We start from the raw sequence: 20171 nt of genomic DNA, 5'->3' as shown, positions 1-20171 counted from the left end.
GTTCTGTAAGAACCTGTCTTGTATCTGCATGCAAACATAATGTAGTAAAGACAACACATATACAATGTAGTGAATTTTGTTAGAAAACCAGGTTTGAACAAAGAAGTACTAAGTCTTGAAAGCCCACTTTGTCTGCATACAAACATATTGCTAAATATGTGTTCCTCTTACAAGAGTAATTATTATATATTGGTTGCAATTATTTTCAAATTGTTAACACAATGAAAATAATTCAAACCTCTCATATACTTCAATATCGAAACAGAAACGCTTGTCAATCGAATCTGTCTTTCTCCTGATGCAAGATTTTAGCTTGAACATTTCTGGTGAGCCTGTGACAAGGCCATTCTACAAAACAAAACAAAATGAAATTAGCAGAGGCAGTATGCTTATTTAAGTTGGCTTCACATCTTAACTATATGAACAGTCAAAAAACGTCTTAAGACAGGGACTGAAGTTATTTAGGAACATATACAATATTTTTTCTGTATATAAATAAAGACAACAGTTAATAGCTTTCTGCCACATATTTGTTATTTAATCATTATATTTCAGAAAATTTCCTATATTCAAAACTTATAAAATCATATAATTCTGCCAACTCTCACATGCAGATAAAAAGATTTATGAAGAATAAAGCTTACTAACTCCTAATTCTGGCTACCATGATCATGTTGGCAAGGCTGACACAACTGCAGATTCCAAGTTATGGGAGGAAGCACATGTCACTTATGTCTTCAAGAAGAGCAAGGAGAAGGATACAGAATCATAGAACCATTTAGATTGGAAAAGGCCATGACTAAACCTGTCTTTTAAATACCTCCAGCGTTAGTGACTCAACCACTTCCCTGGGCAGCCTGTTCCAATGCTTGACAACCCTTTTGGTGAAGAAACCATTTGTAATATCCAATCTAAACCTCCTCTGATGCAATTAGAGGCCATTTCCTCTTGTCTTATGGGAATTACGGCCCAGTCTGCATCACCTTTATCCCTGAGAAAGTGATGAAGTGGATAATCATGGAAAGCATGGAAAGCATTTCCAAACCTATTAAGGACACAAAGGAAGTAGTCAGCATGAATTTAATGAAGGGAAAATCATGCAGGATTAACTTGATAGCCCTCTACAACATGATGGATGGCTCAATCTATGATGGAAGAACAATGAATATTGTTTATTTCAACTCTAGCCAGGCTTTTGACACTACATCCTACTATATCCTCATAGACAAGTACAGGTGAAGTACAGGTAGGCAGTCAGGTGGTCAGAAAACTCTCTGAACTGCTGAGCTCACAGCAGAAGTCCAGCTGCAGACAGTGACCAGTAGTATGCCCAAGGGGTCAAGTACTGGGGCCAGCACTGTTCAGCATAAATAGTGATAAGCCCAGGCACCATGACAGGCAGAGGCTGACAGGATGGAAAGCAGCTTGGCAGAAAAGGACTATCAGGTTCTGGTGGGCAACAAATTGACCATGAGCTAGCAATGTGACCTTGCTGCAAAGAAGGTCACCAGCCTCCTGGACTGCACCAGGCAGAGCAGTGCCTACAAGTGGAGGAAGGTGATCCTCACTCTCCATTCAGGACTGGTGAGGCACACCTGGAATGCTGTGTCCAGTGCTCGGATCCCTGGTAAAAGAGGGACAGTGAGGTACTAGAACAAGTTCAGCTAAGGGCTACCAAGGACTAAGGACTTGGAGCACAACTACCTGAAAGGAGGCTCTAGTGTAGTGGAGTATTATCTACAAATACCTGATGGGAAGGAGTAAAGAAGACTGAGTCAGATTCTTCTCAATGGTGCCCAGTGAAAAGGCAGGAGGCAATGGACACAAACAGTGTCGTGGGTTTACAGACCACCCCACACCCCCGCCAGGGCTGAAAATAATTCTTTTCAGATGGATTTCCAGAGAAAAAGCCAATCAAAAGTTTTAGTAACGCCTCTGCCAATTACATATTTAAGAAAAGGAAGAGAAGGTTGTTGTGCAGAAGAAAATGGGAGAGCCAGCGCAGCAGCTGGCCCTGTTGGGCCTGGGCGTCCGCCCCCCCACCCTGGGCCAAGCCTGGCCCAGGCGAGGGGGGCCAGGCCCCCTTCTCTCCTGTAACAGAGTAGGGAAAAAAAAACCCCAACTTTGGAAAAGAATTTGGACGAGACATGACACAGAAAGAATTCTGGCAGAGAGATAATGGAGCCTCCAAGGTCAAAGCTGGCAGCTGTAGGAGAGAGAAGAGAAGCCAGAAGCTGGGGGGGGAAGTCCTTTTCTCCCCTCCCCCCCCCCGCCCCTTCCTTCAGCAGGGAAAAGACTGAAAACTAAAATTCCCTCCATCTGCAGAAGATGGTTGGAGAGTGGAGCCTCTGCAGCTCATGAAGAAGCCCATGCCTAAACAGAGGAGTGCATGAAGAAAATGTGACTCCATGGAAGGCTTAAAATGAAACAGAGTCCTGCTGGGCACCTGTGGTCCATGGAGAGAGAGATCTATGCTGAAGCAAGTCAGCCCGGGTAGGATGTTGTGATCTAAGTGAGGGATCCATGCTGGTGCAGCTGAATTTGTGACCGTAAGGGACAACAGAGAGTGGAAGAACTGTTGCCCAAAGGTAGACTCATGCTAGAGAGATCCATCAAGGACTGTCTCTCGTGAGGAGGGACCCCGCAAGAAACAGGAGTGGACTCAAAGCCTTATCCCCTGTGACTCTGTGGTGAAGATCCATGGGAGGCAAGTGTCCCCTTGCAGTCCATGGAAGACCCCACAGAGCCTGGGTAACCCCCCAGCCTCTGGTCTTAGCCTAGGAGGCGGTGGGCCCAGCTCTGAGGCCGACATAGAAGAGAGGGAGAAAAAGAAACAGTTCCAGCTGTGACAAATCGGAGCTGTCATCCTAAAGATAATAGAAGAGAAGCTTTCAAGTGCTGCAAAATTATTTAAAAGACCTGTAGGTCTGGAAATGGAAAAAATGGAAATGGAAATGGAAAAATGCTTATCCTCCTGAACTTACACAAGAGGGGAGGGGTATTTTTGTAAATACATAGCATCTTTGCCTAATTAGAATTGTAGTATATATAGTTCTTTAGTTTTTATCTTACTAATAATAAAACCTAATATTAATCTCCCCAATCCGGTCTCTTTTGTCTGCATAAACCTTTTCTCAACTTATAGCAACTGTGTGGGGGATAAGAGAAGATTGGCCCAGAGCAAACCCACGACAAATAGACATACAATTAATTATATTTGAACTTAAGAAAAAACATTTTATGATGATCAAACACTAAAATAGGTTGCTCACAGAGGGCTCCATCCTTGGAGATGTCTAAAACCTGACTGGACATAGACCTCACTAGCCTGTACTGGCTGACACTGCATTGAGTTTAAACTAAAGATCTCCAGAGCCTTCTCCCAAAACTCATCCATTCTATGAATCTGTGCAAATCTGATTGATTTCCTACACATTTGCAATGACCACATTACAGAACTTAGTTAATATGAAGTTTATATATGTTTTAAAAGAAATACTACTTATATATTTATCCATAAGACATGCACTGCTTCATCTATGAAAACAGCCTTGTGCTGTATTCACATTTTTTTCTTTTAACAGTCCTTAAATACTTAATATAAAAGATGGAATATATAGCTCATGTATGTGTCATGTGTGTGCAACTCACCACTTTTCCACCAGATTTGGCCTCAGCTATACTCATTGTGAAAGTTTTTGTTCCTTTGTCATAAGTGCAGTAATGTTTTACCCATGTAAATCCAAGAGGTCCTAGAGTAAAGACAGATAGTATTAGAAGTAATTACTTTGGCATTTTATCACTATTTTAGTTGGAGTTAGCATACAAAAATGAAACATAGCAACATCCACATGTAGCCTACAAAATCTAAGACTCTCCTAATTTTTTAATCTGAATGTGTTGTTCAGGTGTAATTTTCAAACATTGCAGCTTAATAAGGTTGCCCAACAAAGTTCCAGCAGACTGATTTTCTTTGGCAACTGTATAGGTAACAGCATTTTATTAGGGTAAACAGGCAGGAAGCAGCTAAGAACAGAACTTGAGGATTTTTCTGCCTATGAAATACAGTTGAAGATTTTATCAACCCAAGTGAAACACAATTCAGTATTACACACTTTCTCTGGAAGGAAACCTTCAAGTCTGGTATTAAATGCAGAAAACTGGATGAACTCATAAAATCAGAGTGTATTTTCCTTTTCTTTTAGAGTTACTGTCAAAGGTAACAAATGCTTTTGGTACTATCATAGAAAGGCAATTCTTCTACCTGTTACCTTAAAGGAGTGGGTAAAATGGCATTGGCTCAGAGGTAGATTTAATCTTACGTAGTTGAATACTGACAGGAGATTTCATCATATGAAAGAAAGCAAAGCAACTGTGCAGTCTAAAACAACATTGGTTTAGAGATGAGGGGTAAAGTGCTGGGTGGCAGAGGTGGCACCTCCAGCAAGAAACACTGGCCTTTTATGCCTTGAAGGGGGTCTTGCTGGGGAAGAGGTGGCTGTAACAGTGGTGCACAACGACCACGTCCACAAATGGAGAGTTGCACATGCTCACAATACCAAAGTACACTGTACTTAGGGATTCAACCCTCTTCCATTTAGATGGCCATAAGTGAAATCTACGACAATCCCCAGGTGGATGTGTGGCTGATTCTGGAGAGGTCACATCCCACTACTTCTTAATCCTACTGCAAAGTATAGGATTTCTGATGCAGATGATGTTTTCACTCCTGGATTACCTAGAGCTTTGTTCAGGCACTACTGTGGATCTAAACACAAAACCCTCTTGAGGTTAAGCTCAATGGTATTTTAAACTTGGTCCATGCTAATGCAGCTTAGATACAGGCATTTATAATGTGTTCTTCACTGTGAGGCCATGGAGTAAATCCTCCCACCATTTCAAGAACTCTCTCCACATCCTAGATGCACAGTTAAGATCTCCCACATTTTTCTGGGAAAAAAAAGTTTACTGTAGCAGAGAAAAACAAAAGCTCCCAGATTCTTACAGATACATCTGGAGGGCTGATGCACTTCAGAGGACAGCACAATTCAGGTTTTTGCAGTGTGCTGACTGCTCCCCCTTGGCCCGAACATTACAGCTATACCCGCACTGGTTAATAAACAGTGATGGCAGCATTTAACGTGACTAGGTAACACAGGTAACTTGGAAAAATCTTCTTGATTTTTGGGAATAGGAAATTTAGAACAGAGAGTGGTATATTTTGTACAAGATTGTCTCGGTGACAGGGAAGAGTGCCATTTATTTTACTAGCACTGACACAGTTTCTGGGTACTCAGCTGCAGAGACCAAACACACTGGCTGTGTGAAGAGGTAACATGAAAGAAGAGCACTTCTTTCCTCTTGTACAGCATTATGCTTCAGAGCCTAGCATTATAATACGGCCCCTTTCTGAAAAGCTATAACAAATAGCGTTGTCAAGGCAGAGAAAAATATATATATATATAAAATAGATATATATTTTATTGTAACTTTTGTGTAAATTCAGTATTGTAACTTTTGTGTAAATTCTGAATAGGAAAGGACTAGACAATACTTTCAACCCACATGTGATTTTCCAATTCATGTCAATAAGAGTTAGTCATGGGAAAAACATGACATTGATTTTCTCTGACTACAGTATGTATGGACCTATTATATTATTTTTAAAATGTGGTTTAGGAATAGTATTCCCCAATTTAGGGTTCCCACTAACATACTCCAAACCCATGCACCACTTGCTCACTCCCCCATCCTTCCCCTAACTCCCCTGCAGCGGGATGGAGAGGAGAATTGCAAGAATGAAAGGTAAAGAACATAGGTTGAGATAAGAAATGAAACAGAAATGAAATGAGAAAACAAACAGTAATATAATATATAATGGTCAGTCTTCACGAGTGAAGATCCGAGGAAGGTCTTTCCACCTTCCAGCCTGCGCATTGGATTTTTTAGGTGAGACACAGTGTGCGCGGAACTGAGCCCACCCTTTAATCCTAAGGTTCATCTGCCGGGGCCAAGCGAGCTTGGACGGTGGCAGCGAGGTCCTTAGGACGTAGGTGGGTTGCCTTTAAGGGCTAACGAGCTCCACCTGCCCGGGAGTGGCCCTGACTGGGAATCGAACCCTGGTCTCGGCGGTGACAGCACCGCGCCTTTACCACTAGACCACCAGGGGCTCCAACAAACAGTAATAGCAACAGTATTAATAACAGAGTGTCCAAGACGCAACCAATTCCCCGTAATTATTCTGAATCAATTTTTTCTCTGATGGCAATTCATTCTTTCTTTTAGCATATATAAGAAGGCTGTGCACTCTCAAAGTGATTTTTGATTGTAGCCAGTACCATTGTTTTCAAAAATTACCATGATACATATCAGTAATAAATATATAGAGAATTTACTCTCAAAAATAGCAAACATTGAATTTAATTTAATTCAATTTGACAAGAACTTATAGGATGACAGTTTTAGGAACATAAACTTGCATCACAAGGAATTATACAACTAGTACCTTCCTCATTGCACAGTGATAACAGACCCTCTCACTATTACTCCAGAATAAACTAATGAACCAATGTCTTTTCAGTAAGAGGATGTCAAGTTGGCCTCTCACTATTTAATGAAGCACAGCATGTGCCCAGAGCTTCACTCCTTTTCACCTTCCCCCATTAACAGGGTCCTGGTCCACTTAACACAGGTTTCTTTTATGATTATTACTCAATTAAAACATAGAGGGTCTTCTTAAAACTTTCAGTGCTACTGAGGGTAAAAGTGAATGAGGTTAACTATAATAAGATTGTATTTGGATGACTTTTCTCTTATATCATTGATTCCCATTTAGTGCATGCTCATTTACCCTTAAGATGTCTGGGTCAGTGGAGATCCCTGGTACAAGATGCTCCTGATGGCTGAACTACAGGCCCTGTTCATGCAGGGAAAGTCCAGGTGACAGGAGGGAGCCAAAGCACAGTTCTGGGAGCTTGCAGCAAGGCACAGGGCAGCCAGCCAGAGCAGAACTTGCTACCACTAAGCCACTGGGGCAAACAACAGCAAGGACCTTCCCACAAGGACCCAGAGAGCAGGAGCTGAGTTGCTTACAAGCGTTGTGATTACCATTCTATCTGACTGTAGCTACTCTGAGTGCTTTTTGAAAAATCACACTCTTATTTTTCTTTTAAACTTCTCAGTCATTAGGAAAGTAACTAGAGTAGAAGCCTGTAGCCATTCAAACACAGAGCTGTTGTTTTGTCCTGCTAACTCAACCATTTCCTCATTCTGGCCTTTCAAATGAAAAAAATCAAAAGAAACATCTGTTGTACTCACGTTTCTCCTGCACATAGAGATAGCCTTCCATTGTCCATTGACTTGGTGGTCTGTAATCCTGGTTGGCTGATTTCATTCTTTGCATCAGTCTCTCGACTTCCTGCCTAGTGCTTTCAAAGTTATTCCGAGTCTAATACCCGGAAAAGGAAACAAACAAAACTCCACATTATCTCATACAAGTACTAAAACAACAATGAAGAACTAATTATTAATAATGCCAAACAGACTGTATCAGAGACCAACAGAAGCATTTGCCAGAGACACAAAAGGAAATTTAAAAAGGCAATAAAGAATAATATTCTTCACTTCTAGAAGCCTAGGAATAACATACTAATGAAGAATTCAACTTAAGTACACAAGTGTAAAGGAAGTGTAGCTGAGAATAGCACCATTCCTCTTTCTGCAGGTCACTAACCTCAGACAGAAGTCATTTCATATCTTTCAGTAAGCTTACACAGTATTTTGCAGACAGATGCAGGCTTTCTCTCTGTATACTCTAGGATTCTCAGACAGAAGCCTGGGTAAACTAGAAGCTGCTGACAGCTTATTCTGAAACCTGAAGTAATAAACCCACTGAACCCCCTGAAGTACAGTGCAGAAAACACTAGTTTGGGTTAAAGCCAGGCTAATTTATCCAGACAGCTGTGATCTCTCCACATGTGGAAGAGACAAATGTATGGTGTGTCCTTGTCTGCAGCAATACCACAGGTGCTGATGCTCAGAATAATCAGGTTACTGGCACTGTCATGAACAGTTTTGATAGGACAACGCAAACACCACAGCTCAGTATAACAAAGATATGGTAGGTAAGAAACAGATCACAAGTGGTAGAACTGTGCCAAAAGCATGGAAGTACTGTTTCTGTCCTAAATATCACATGTATAACCTGGCATCTTGCAAAGCAAACAATTACAGTACTAAGATGGGCTTTCCATACTTGCTAATACCTGTATGCATGTGAATGGTCACTTTTTCCTAGTGAATTCAGTGAGGCTAGGATTTCCCTCCATGCACCTAGCATGGCATAGTAGAGGAGAATTATTGTGAGGTGCCAGAGGTTTGCTAGATTGTTCTTAATAGATCAGATATTGAACAGTCTGTTCCTACAGGCCATAGAAAAAAAATAAAGATTTTGGTAATGTTTCTACAAAATCACGTATGGACTCTAATCCTGACTAGTCAGAAAGATACTCTCAGGACTTTATACATCAGTGAATACTTTCCACTTTTCACAGGTCATTTATGTAGTTAGTTGCACTATAGTATAATAATACATGTTTAATCTCCCTTTTGAAGACAAACATTATTGTTAGAGAGGGAGGTAAAATCCTACTCTGAACTTTTCAGATTTGAGACCTTCAAGAGGGACATGTCATTGAAGGAATATTCCCATGTTGAGAGCTTATGTCTGTCTATTAAGTTTTTAATTACTACTTTTAAGCAGGCAGGCAGGTCTCTGAATGAAATTATAGAAAACAAAGCCAAATGGACATAAAAGGTATGCCACTGGCGAGCTGAAGCAGTTAAAGTGACAACAGGTCATGTTAGAACATGGTGACCTGTTAAGAGCTGTCAGTCTGCTACTCCTCTCCTACTCCAGTGGCTGTTACCGCTCCTGCTCTAATCAGTAGGACATTTTTAAAACCAGAAACAGCAATTCAGGTCAGCTGTTCTCCAAGACCTCAATACACAATGCAGTAGTGAGGAGTACTTTTGGCAGCTGCAACAGACAGGCTGAACACAATTTTCCCTGTCCTTGGTTTGTCTTTCCCTGTATAACTTGTTTCACTTCAATCTGAGGTTGGGTGATGCTATGAATGGCAAGTCAGAAGAAAGCCAAGCTGGCTAAATGAAGCTGTGAATCTAGATCTGGAGCCAGAATTTATACTTTTGTGTAACAGGAGTGAATGATGTACTAATCTCCCTGTTTCTTCATGTGTATATTATTCTCATGTATAAATACAATGAACAAAAATAATCATAATACATTCTGCCTAACTTTACATCTCCCTCTATCTCTGTACTCTATTTGCAATTTCAATTTGCACTAATATAATTAACTATTTCTGAATTAACTCTGAAATAGAAGAAAATCCTCTAACAATTCTGCTTCTGTAGATATGTGCCTACAAGATACCAACTTATTATGATTTACAATGCCAGTTTTGGTCTGTGCTGTGGATTCATGCTCCTCTCAGAACTTGCCATATTAAAATAAATAAATTTCTCAAGTGCATTTTTCACCCTTTCAGTGAAACTGCTGTGCAACAACACTGACCTCTTGTGTCTTTATTTGGAAGAGTCTTAGTAGCAAACAAAGCAGAAAACACATGATTTGAAAGGACAAGGGGCTGAGACGCTCTACAGTCAGATAAGAATGCAGATCTACATTAACAGTCATCTTCCAACCTTGACCCAACATATACATCTCTAATAACAAGGTGCTACAGGGAAAGTGTCAGTATTTTATTTTCCAGTAACCCACAGAGAACACAGGTGAGCACAGATAAAGTGTTCTTGTACTCCCAGGTCTGTTTCATATTCCGTAAATTCAGTGGCCAAGGCACTACGCACAAAAGCTGATGTCAGGTATTCTAGACTATTGTAGTTTCTTTGCCTCTAGCGAAGCCACAAAAATTTCTGTCAGGTGTGTCTTTTCTTGAAAGAGTAAAATGGACTTAACTTTTTTTGTTCTGGACTTTGATGTTACTTGGCATGAAAAATGTAGGGTTGGCCCAATATGAATTTCACTTTTTGCCTTAAAAGCAAAGAATGTGTAAGCAAAGAGTGTAAAGATATTTTGTATCTACTTACTTTTATGTCCTTGGACGTGTAATATCTGAATTACACAGTAAAACATATATACACTTTTACACAGAAGTTATGATGAGTGGAAAAGTATGTTGATTAAATGCATTTTAGTTATCTCTAATAGGTATGAAATTTTTGGGCATAGTTTGTGCCCAAAATGGGATCTTGTATCGCTCAGACTACCAAATCCAAACCAATCTACAGCAAAAGATCCCTGTGCTCAGTTGAGAGTAACTCCCTACACAAAAAAAGAAACCCTTTCTATAGGTGAAACAACATATGTGAGAGCTGCTCACCATGGAGGAACGTCCCACCAGGTCTTTTATGGCCCAGAGAGCCAGAGAAGGGTTTCCCACATATGCTTTATATACAGTGGAAAGCTAGCAGACAGCCAGACAAACTGTATCATTCTATATCAGATAGAGCATTTTTGGTACCTTCACTTACTCCAGAAGACAGGCGTCACTCTAAAGAAAGCATTTATACAAGTATAAACCTATCCACACTACTGTGTTTTCTAATAAAGACTTAGTTGCTCTCCTGTTTTTCTTGACCTTCCTCGCAAAATTTTGATCTCGAGATCATAAATTAACAATCAGAGGATTAATTTTTCCAAAGTTATCTGTTGTCAGGAATCTTACTTTAATCTTACAAAAATAACTTTTACCTAATTGTATATTAATTTGATTTCAGCTTATTAAAACATTGCAAGATTCAGAGTTTCAATACAGCGCTATGAGTCTACTTTAATATTCTAAAATTAAATTAGCAAATTAAATGGCATAAATACAAATCGTCCTTACGTTCTGCAAATTGAACTGCAGTTGCTGCTTGTATGGTGCAAACTCCTGAGCCAATTCATATCCTTCGTGGTAAAATGTAAATAATCCTTGAAGAAAGGCCAAGAGCTGAAAAGGTAAAATTGAGAAGCATTATACATTTTTAACTCCTGGAACACTCTATGCTTTATGCACAAAAGCAAAGCATTGCTGAGAACGAATCCATGGTCAGAACTTAAGAAAGACAAATAAGTGTTAAACAGCTTTTGCATCATGAAATTGTAATTTCCATAATACTTTAATTCACCATCCTAGTCATTTTATCCAGTATTTCAGCTGGAGTCTTTGCTAGTATTCATTTTCCAAGTTCAAACTTTCAGAGTTCAAGGTTTTTTTTCTCAAAATATTTTTTTGCACTTTCTTCATAGTAATTGCTTGGGCTATGACCTATTTTCCACAAATGAGACTTTTGAAACTATGTTTTGGATAGCTTAGTACAACACAAGAAATCCAGACTCCTTCTTCCTGCTCTGAACAAAATGCAAACTCTATCTGGTATGTCTGTGAATGACTCCAACAGAACCACTGAAGTCTGTAAATATCCAGTTGAAAAGTCTTAATAAAGTTTGCTTTAAAACAATGTTCAAGTAATAAAAGGAGCAACTAGATTTCAGCTCTTGAATTAATGCATTCCTCCCTTCTCTTAGTTTTAAAAGCCTTCCAACTTATTCTGCTTTAAATTTTAAAAGTGTTTTAACATTGCTGTAAATCATTTCACCTGATATTAAATAACAAGCATTTAATTTCTTATCATGGACTGTTTTCTTTGTATATGTAATTTAGCTAACAAAAAAAAAGTAAAGAAAACAACAACAAAAAAGATAAATTAATTTGTATGTACAATAACAAAAGCTCTAATAAAAGCAAAGATTTTTCTTAGTATATTATGGTACTGAAAAGTTAATCATCTAGGCTAAGTAACTGGATGTCTAGGCTGTCTCCTAACTCAGTAAAGAACCACAGGTATTCAGGAGCATAATTCTTTTTCCTTTTCCAGACTTCTCCCTCAGAATGGGATGAATGATCCAATGGAAACATTTATCTCTCTCCATTGACTATTGAAGTAGTCTAGACTTAGGCAACAAAAATACCATTGTTCATATTTAATGCACTTTGCTTTGTGTTACCAATACCATAGATTATTGTAAATGGAACAGCTTAAAAATGTAGTTTTTACTGTGTTTATATTTTCTTTACTCTCAGCCCTACTTGGAGAAGGATCATTAAATTGTTCTGCCTCCTCTCTCATATTACTCTCTAAGACACTGCTGAGGGCATGCTTACCTGCCTGCTGTTTTGCTGCATTAGTAAGTTAAAGCAGTTCAAGGTTAACAGACCATCAGTGCTGGCACAAATGCAAACATGAGGATAAGGCTGGGAGAAGGACTTTGCCCTTGTTTTTTTCCGGTATTGCAGGATCAGCTGAAACCCTGGCCTCAGGCAGAGTTGGTGTGGCCCAACAGCTGCCCAGTAAACTGGTCACAGAGCCTGAAGAACTGAGAAGAGCCTTGGACATCAAAGCAAGTCTTTGTGAGGGCCTCTGCAGTGGGTATGAATTCCTGAACTGTATTCCACTACCAAACAATAAAGGTAACACAGTCAAGTGGAATGCTCCACAGCTTGTATAAATTGCCTGCCCAGCTGAAATCATTATCTCAGCTAACGACCTGACCTTGAAAGTCTCTTATTGGTTATTCAAGTGGTTCTGAGGAAGGTCCAAATACAGTTTATCTTAAGAAGCTCCAATTGTATAAATAGGTAAAAAGAGTTTTATAATTTTCTATAATTTTAGTCTATAAATCTAAATTTCTATAATTCTACAAAGAATTCCATAATAGAAAAGAAAGAAAATTAATCTTGCTTTTTTATAAATAAAGTATAAAATAAGTAAATTATAACTAAGGCTCTGCTCTGGCTCCAGTTATGTGAAGCCTGTGCTCACAGTCTAGATCCAGTTACTCATTAGTGTCCCCACATACAACTCCTTCAGATGCAGCAGCATAACCACTCCTGTGGTTACTCTAGCTTGGTTCAGTCTAAAGGATTAACATAACCTGTAAGTACAAGCCTGATGCTAAACCCACCCCCTTCAGCTAAAGAGGTACTACAGGAGTAACATGAGTGTTTAGCAAAACTGCAGCCAGATCACAATGTTAGAGCACATCAAAATTATCATAAAAGAACTAGTTCGAGAAAGTTTCAGTGTGTCAGTTTATGCCTGAGTTATAAAGACCAGTTTACAGAGCATTTCAGGAGAATGTACTATAAACTACTTACAATTTCATCTTCAATACTTGAATACTTTCCACCATACAAAACACCTTTACAGAATACACTGAGAAATACCAAGGAAAATATTTAACACAAGATGGCAGCAAAGCTGAATTTATCAGGAAAGCAAAAATACAGCAGAAAAAAAACCAAACAAACAAAACCAAAAAAACCACAACAAAACAGAACAAACCCTGAGAAAAATCTGAATTCATTTTGTTTAAAATACCACTCAGGTATTCTGACAGTTGTGCATTGCAGAGGATCTGGCCTTGAGGTCCTCTTGGTCAAATACTCTCTGAGCTCTTTGAAAAATAGGAATAAAAGAAAAATATTATGCAAGTCCTAGATCAGCTTATCCAAATTCTGTGCTGAAACAATGTGACGCTGAGGATGCTATTTGCTTCAAAGTATGTGTCACTAGCAGTGGCAAAACAAGGATCAGAAAATGCTCTGTACCCAGTGGGCCTATGCCATTTGAGGCAATGCCATAATCACCTCAATCAGGACAGGTACAGCCATAGCTCTGCACAGAAGAGATCTAAAAGCCACGGACTTTTGCCCTAGGCTTATGCTCATAGTGGGGTTTTCTTTTTCCTGGTGTTAGTGCTGCTAAAGGCAGGCTCATAATTTTAAAGAAATTAATATTAACTAGAATAGAAAAAAATATTAAAAACAAGAATAGAAAATCAGCACTTTTTCCTTTCAAAGATTTTCAGAATGTATTTCAAGGTGCTCTTTACACATGAAGAGGCAATTTCTTTCATCAAACATCACAAACAATGTCTGATGCTTTCCTATCACAATTTTTCATTTTAACAAGTGCCTTATAGTTACCTCATTCTGAGTGTCTAATCAGTCACATCAGTAAAGAATGTGATCTGAACTCCATAATACAAAGCTACTCACCACCTCAGAGCCACAAGGATTTCAACAAAGAACCTGAAACTAAATCCAACTACTTCTGAGACTTTATTTATTTTTAAGTAGAGCTGGTGACCTCAAGACTGCCTGGTCGTTTCATTCTCACAGGAAGAAGACTGTACTTAGGTTTCGGATAGGGGAGGAATTTAACCTTTGGCTTGCAGCACATCAGCCAGAAGTCCCTGTCTCCCTGTTTTCATTTTATTTATAAGCAGATAGTGCTTATTCTTCAGATTAAAGTGAATGTACTTAATAATGTAGAAAATTCAAGAAAGAGGAAATCAAGTTTAATGTTCACTGTGAAGTCTCATGGAAACACATGCAATAACAGGCAGCGTGTTTTGGTTTGCTGTTCTCTTTTTCTTTTCTTTAAATAAACATTTAATGGACCACCCCACACATTTCAGATAGTTTACTGCTTATGAACTCTGTGCCCTGATTTCTACAGTAGAAGGAAGTCCTGGCATCACCAAAGGACAAAGCAGAGCTCTAGCAAGGTTTTTGCATTTTTTTAACAAGCATAACATCCTCAGAAAGTGGTATTGGTTTGGACTAGCTTCTTTGGGCTCACAAGGGAAAAGCTAGCAAGACAGATTAGTGTCACTTACTTTGCTTTTTTTGTTTGACTTGATGTAAAGTAAATTTTAACGCTAGTTTGACCTTCAGAAAAAGTTTAAATTCGTGACCTCTGTGAAAACCTGAGTTGCTTTTTTTCTTGGAAAGAATCAAGATCTAGGAGGATTACAAGTAGGAATATGTCAGTTACTCACCCTAGTACACATTAGCAACCCCTTCAGTCAAGATGCAGAGAACAACATAGAAACCCAGGGCCCTGGAAACAGCTGCATAAGTCTACCCTAAATATTATAATCCTCTATTCTGTGTCCGAGTCATTAGCACGTACCTTAAAATCTTTCCCTATTCTCCTTCAGGAAAGAACACACTCCACTCTTACCAACATCTACTGTCCTAGCTGTAAACCACCTGGCAATTCTTGCTAAGTTATTTCTCCCACTCTGGTTCCCACATAATCCCTATCCTCTGGCATGGAAAACCTGAGGGTCTTGAAAGGAGGTCCAGCAGATCGTTTGCTTTTCAAGTTCTATTTCCATGTCATGAACTTATCCTTCTTTCATATTGGCATTGCAGTTTCCTCCTTCACTGCACTAACAGATTTATTTTGTTAAACGCTCCTTCAAAGAGTCTATTAGCAACACATCAGACTAAGAATTATACAGAGATGTGACACTGTGCTGATAAATCAGAGACATTAATAGCACATGCACTAGAATGCCCCACAACCATCAGAGCTCCTGAGGAGGAATGTCTGTATAGACACACATCACCAGGCATCGTCCACCATCTGAATATCCATAAAGCACATTTTAGAAAGACTATTTTGAAGTCTTTGTGTTTTTTGTTTGGTTTGGGTTTTTGTTCGTTTTGTTCATTGTTGTTGTTATTTTTTGTTTTCTTTTCTTTTCTTTTTTTATCTCATGGTATTGCTGACTTGTATTATAATTTACTTGGCATACTTTGCCTTATGGGTTTTAGTAAATGCTTTTATTACCACATTTTGTATGCAACAAACCACAAACATAAAATTAAGAATTTTGAAGGTTCAAAATTTTATAACTGATGTTATAATTAAGTTCCATTTCTATTCAGCTTGATTATAAATAAATTCACACACAGAATTAGATGACACTGCCTGCAAGGGCTATTATTTCCCAGTGTACCCATACCTTCCAGAGTATTTCCCATACCTTTCTCTGGAAAAACAAGTAATGAGCTGTATGCAACAAACAGCATACTGGGCTGAAATGCCTACTGATCTGAGACAGCATAGAAACTGATTCACTTAAAAGTAAATTTTACCTATTTTAACTATGTGCAATTGCACAATATTTTCCAGTGTACAAGGTCTTTTTAATTCAGAAAGTTTCTATTACATTAGAAGAGCATAAAGTCTTCTATACTAGGGTCAGAGCTAGGTCAAGATTGCTAGATTTTTCCAGGATGTGAGAGTTTTGCAGAAGGAGGCAGAGAGAGACACTCTGGATTAATCTGTGACAGGTAGAAAAATGTTCTTATTTAGGAATCCGAGCAAAGTTTTAGTCCCTAAGATTTGGCAGCTGTATGCCATAAAGATAGAATTTCTGTAAGTACTGCTTGCTGAATCCAGGTTCATTAGTTTGCATCAATGTCAAACATTCACTTTACAATACATTCTCATCTCATGGAAAGAAGGCATTTGAGAAGCTCTTCTTGGTGACAGTGGGTGTTAGAGACATAATTCAATTTTTTTCACAGTCAAGAGTGCTGCTTCAGTAGTTACAAGGAAGCTGGAAGATGGTGTGAAGAGAGAAAAAGTTATACTTGTCATGTTCCTCTTTCACAACTGATGTTCTGCTATGCTCAGTAGGCTTAATGGGAAGGGACAGATGACACTGGAAGTTCTCTGTCAAGGGCTACAGGTACTAACTAAACAAGGCAACTGGCAAGCTAGTCCTGTATGACATGAACAGTAATACTACGAATATGACATAGAAATATGCTAGCACATCCTACACATCCTACTGCTTTTGGTACTGACTGACCCAGAAGATAGCTGGAAGATGAGGGGGGCGGAGACACAGTCCAGAAGAAATTTCTGGACCTAAATACGGACTTTGAAACACAACTTTATCTTGAATGGGGTGTCAACATATGCTTTCCTTTATGTGCAAAGTAAACTAAACACCAAGGGCTCCACCAACAAAAAATAAACCAACTTATTCTACAGAAAAGTTGATTTTTCAATTATTTCCTGTGTAAATCCGAAGAATGCATGTGTACACTGCATACATGATATATTTAAATTAAAAATCTAGCTCAAAATTTAAGCCACTAAATCACGGTATTATTAACATCCATTATGTGTTGCACAGACACAACATTACATGTTGGCCCATTAAAATGTTATACACACTTCAAGTCATCAGACATTTCACTTCACAGTAGATATGAAACTCTTACGTAATCCTTTAATAAACATGGAAAGTGCCCAAGTCAAGATCTTAATGTCTGTCTATGTACAAACAACCTGCATTCACAACTTTAAAAGGAAGCAAAAAAAAATCAATAATTTAAAGTAAATTTTTAGCTTTAAATGCCTCCATTCTAAAGAAAATAAAACAAAACTTACAGGTTCTACAAATTCGAATTTCTTTTTCTCCTGCACTTCTTGAATTTTAAAAACATATTCTAATGATGCTTCATAAAAGTTCTGATGTTCTCTGTCAATCTGTGTATCTGCCTAAAAGACAAAATGAAATAAAGACAACATTAATTTAGACTCATGATGAAAGCCTGCATCTATAACAAACAGATTTTCCATAAAATTACTTCACAAGTTTCATGGGGTTCAGTTTTCTTCCTGAAGATTAGAATTACCTACTTGAAATAGCTAAATGCAAGTTTTAGAAGCTAACATTACACATTTTAGCCTCATGCCTTTTTCCCCTCTTTTTTTCTGTTTTTTGCTCTTCCTTTTTGCATTTTAATACTCTAGTTTTTAGGAAAGTCTGGAAGGGAAGAAAGGTGGCAGCAGGTACTTGGTGTATGCAAGCTTAAAAAACGAAATAAAAGTGAGTAGCATAGGAGTCAAGGAGAGACAAAAAGATAACTATTTCTATTGAAACGTTTAAGAATCACATGCACTAAAATTGTATCTATTTCTTAGCTTCAAATATCTTCCCAAGAACATTTTCCTTTCTTAAATAGGCTGTCTTTGACATCTTACAACTTATTATTTTATAGGATGAATCACACGCTCTTGGAATGTAAACATTTAAGTCCTTAACCTCATAAATAAAATATTTTTCAAGTTTTAATTTTCAAGCGACAGAACTACAAGGCAATACTTGTCAGAAGTGCCTGACTAATACCACCCAACATGGGGACCCAGTACCAGAACAGTGTCTTCTGCCTGAACAGCTAACGAATTAACTCTTACCAGCTGATAAAGACTAACAGGCTTTTATCCTCAATTTAAACAAGCCACAGGAGAGGGAACTAACAGACAAGCAGTGTAGCATGTAGAGAATGCTCAAAGAAGAGATGCAGATTCTATTTTAATTCATCCTTCTTAAAAAAAAAAAAATAAATTTCTCAAGCAAATCCTTTTAGGGCTGCATTAGTTAGGTCTACGGTCTTTGTCAAAATTTTTTTATGGATTGACAATGTAAGACCACTTCACCTATTTTTGTTGTACGCCTGTTAAAATATAGAAGGATACTTCTGTATATTCTCTAGGTCAATTCTGGCATTAAAAATAACAAATGTGGGAAATTGGAAAAGCTTGATGTTGTCTCCCCTTGAAAACAAACACTGAACCAGCAAACATGTCATAAAAGAGGTTTAATACTTTTAACAGTACAAAAGCAAAAAATCAGTGTTTTCCTTCAGGTAGGAGCTGGCCATCAATAGCACCATATATAATTAAGATTGCTTGTTTAGTCAAGGACATCCTACTACTGTGATTTGGCTGCACAGACTCTTTAACAATACTAATCCACCTCCCTGGCCCAGTGCTCTAACACTACTTCAATGCATGGGCCTCAATATATTTCAAGTGATTCAGTATCAGCATTTCCTTCCCATACGTATCGCAAACAAACAAAAAAATAGTAAATTAAGTACATAAACTAATATTATGAAGCAGAAATCAAGCAGTCAAAAGGCCAGTAATGAACTGCTCTATCTCAAAATTAACTCTGCGATTTGTCATTCATGTAGTGTGTTTGGCTACTGTTTTCTCTGATACTCTGTTAATAATTTTATTTCATTAAAAAGTGTATCAGAAAGACAGTGCCACATAGCTGAACTGAAGCAGCTGTCACCACTCTGGGACATGATCCAAGAATCCCTTGTTCATAAAAGTTGTATCAATAAACACTTGAGACCGATCTCAGCTCTCACATTTAATTGTAAGTAAATAATAAAATCTAGTTTTAGAAATTATCTCTTTCAGACTTGGTTCAGAAAAAGCATTAAAACACCTAATTAAATCCATCTCTATTCTGAATAGCATTTAAGCAGGTTGTAGTTGTAATGATACTTACAGCAACCAAGTACCATCTTAAATATGGACGGGTTCCTAAATTAAGGCCATAATCACCACCAGTGAACAGGGACTATATCAGAATTTCGCAAATATCACAGAATCACAGAATGCTGAGTTGGAATGGACCCACAAGGATCATCATGTCCAACTCTTCACCCTACACAGGACCAGTATACATTCTGTAGAAGCTTATGAATTTGTGTGAACATCAAAGGATTCATATTTGTAAGAATAGCTTTGAAAGTGATTTAAAGTTTCAAAAGGTGAAAGGATTTTCACGTTTTCCTGTGACTTCAAGCTTCATGTATAAAACGAAGAGATTTGATGTATATGATTTTTAGTCTCTATGTGTATGATATCTAGTTATAGTGAGTAATATTTTCATTGATGTAGGCTATCACTACAATGTATACCAGAACTTCAGATAAGCTTAGGGTCTGATTCTCGAACAGATTTCAGAGAAATAAAATCAGAAGTTTATTAACTTTCTCACATCACTCAATTCTGCCCATTTTCTGCTCCACTATGGGCTTCCATAGGCAGTGAAAAGGTGCTACTATGAAGTCTCTTTTTGGTGCTGAAGGAAAAAAGTGTAGTCATCTGAGTCTTGTGGGCCCTTAAAATATCCAACACATTTCAGTTAGCTGAATATATGCAAACTACTCTCTACAGAATATGTTCGGACCATCAAACTTCAGATGCCTAATTAAGGTGCTTTCAACTGCACTTAAGCCAGATGTGTAAAAGAGCCCAACAGAGTACAAGAACTGCTCCTTTCTCATCCCAGTACTCCTTAACCAACATAATGTGAGGAGATATCAAGAAACCTCATAATTCCAAGGAAATAGCAGGTTAAAAAAGAAGCATTTTTTCTGTGTAATTGTAGCAGTCAAAAAATGGTA

The 20171-nt window shown here is 38.2% G+C and overlaps 1 protein-coding gene across 1 annotated transcript in view; it reads right to left on the bottom strand.

The window, feature by feature from the left end:
* ARHGAP42 (Rho GTPase activating protein 42) overlaps nucleotides 1-20171 on the bottom strand; it is a 145789-nt gene that overhangs the window by 27119 nt on the left and 98499 nt on the right. Inside the window, exons 6-10 of the mRNA XM_050333943.1 lie at nucleotides 17350-17460; nucleotides 10932-11036; nucleotides 7318-7447; nucleotides 3652-3752; nucleotides 239-348 (exon numbers count right to left, since the gene is read on the bottom strand). Coding sequence (XP_050189900.1) covers nucleotides 239-348; nucleotides 3652-3752; nucleotides 7318-7447; nucleotides 10932-11036; nucleotides 17350-17460 — 557 coding nt within the window. The remainder of the gene's footprint in view (nucleotides 1-238; nucleotides 349-3651; nucleotides 3753-7317; nucleotides 7448-10931; nucleotides 11037-17349; nucleotides 17461-20171) is intronic.

This window comes from Myiozetetes cayanensis, unplaced genomic scaffold, assembly GCF_022539395.1.
Source record: "Myiozetetes cayanensis isolate MyiCay16 unplaced genomic scaffold, myiCay2020 scf5-8, whole genome shotgun sequence".
Taxonomy (NCBI): domain Eukaryota; kingdom Metazoa; phylum Chordata; class Aves; order Passeriformes; family Tyrannidae; genus Myiozetetes; species Myiozetetes cayanensis.
This window is presented reverse-complemented; position numbering and strand designations above follow the sequence as displayed.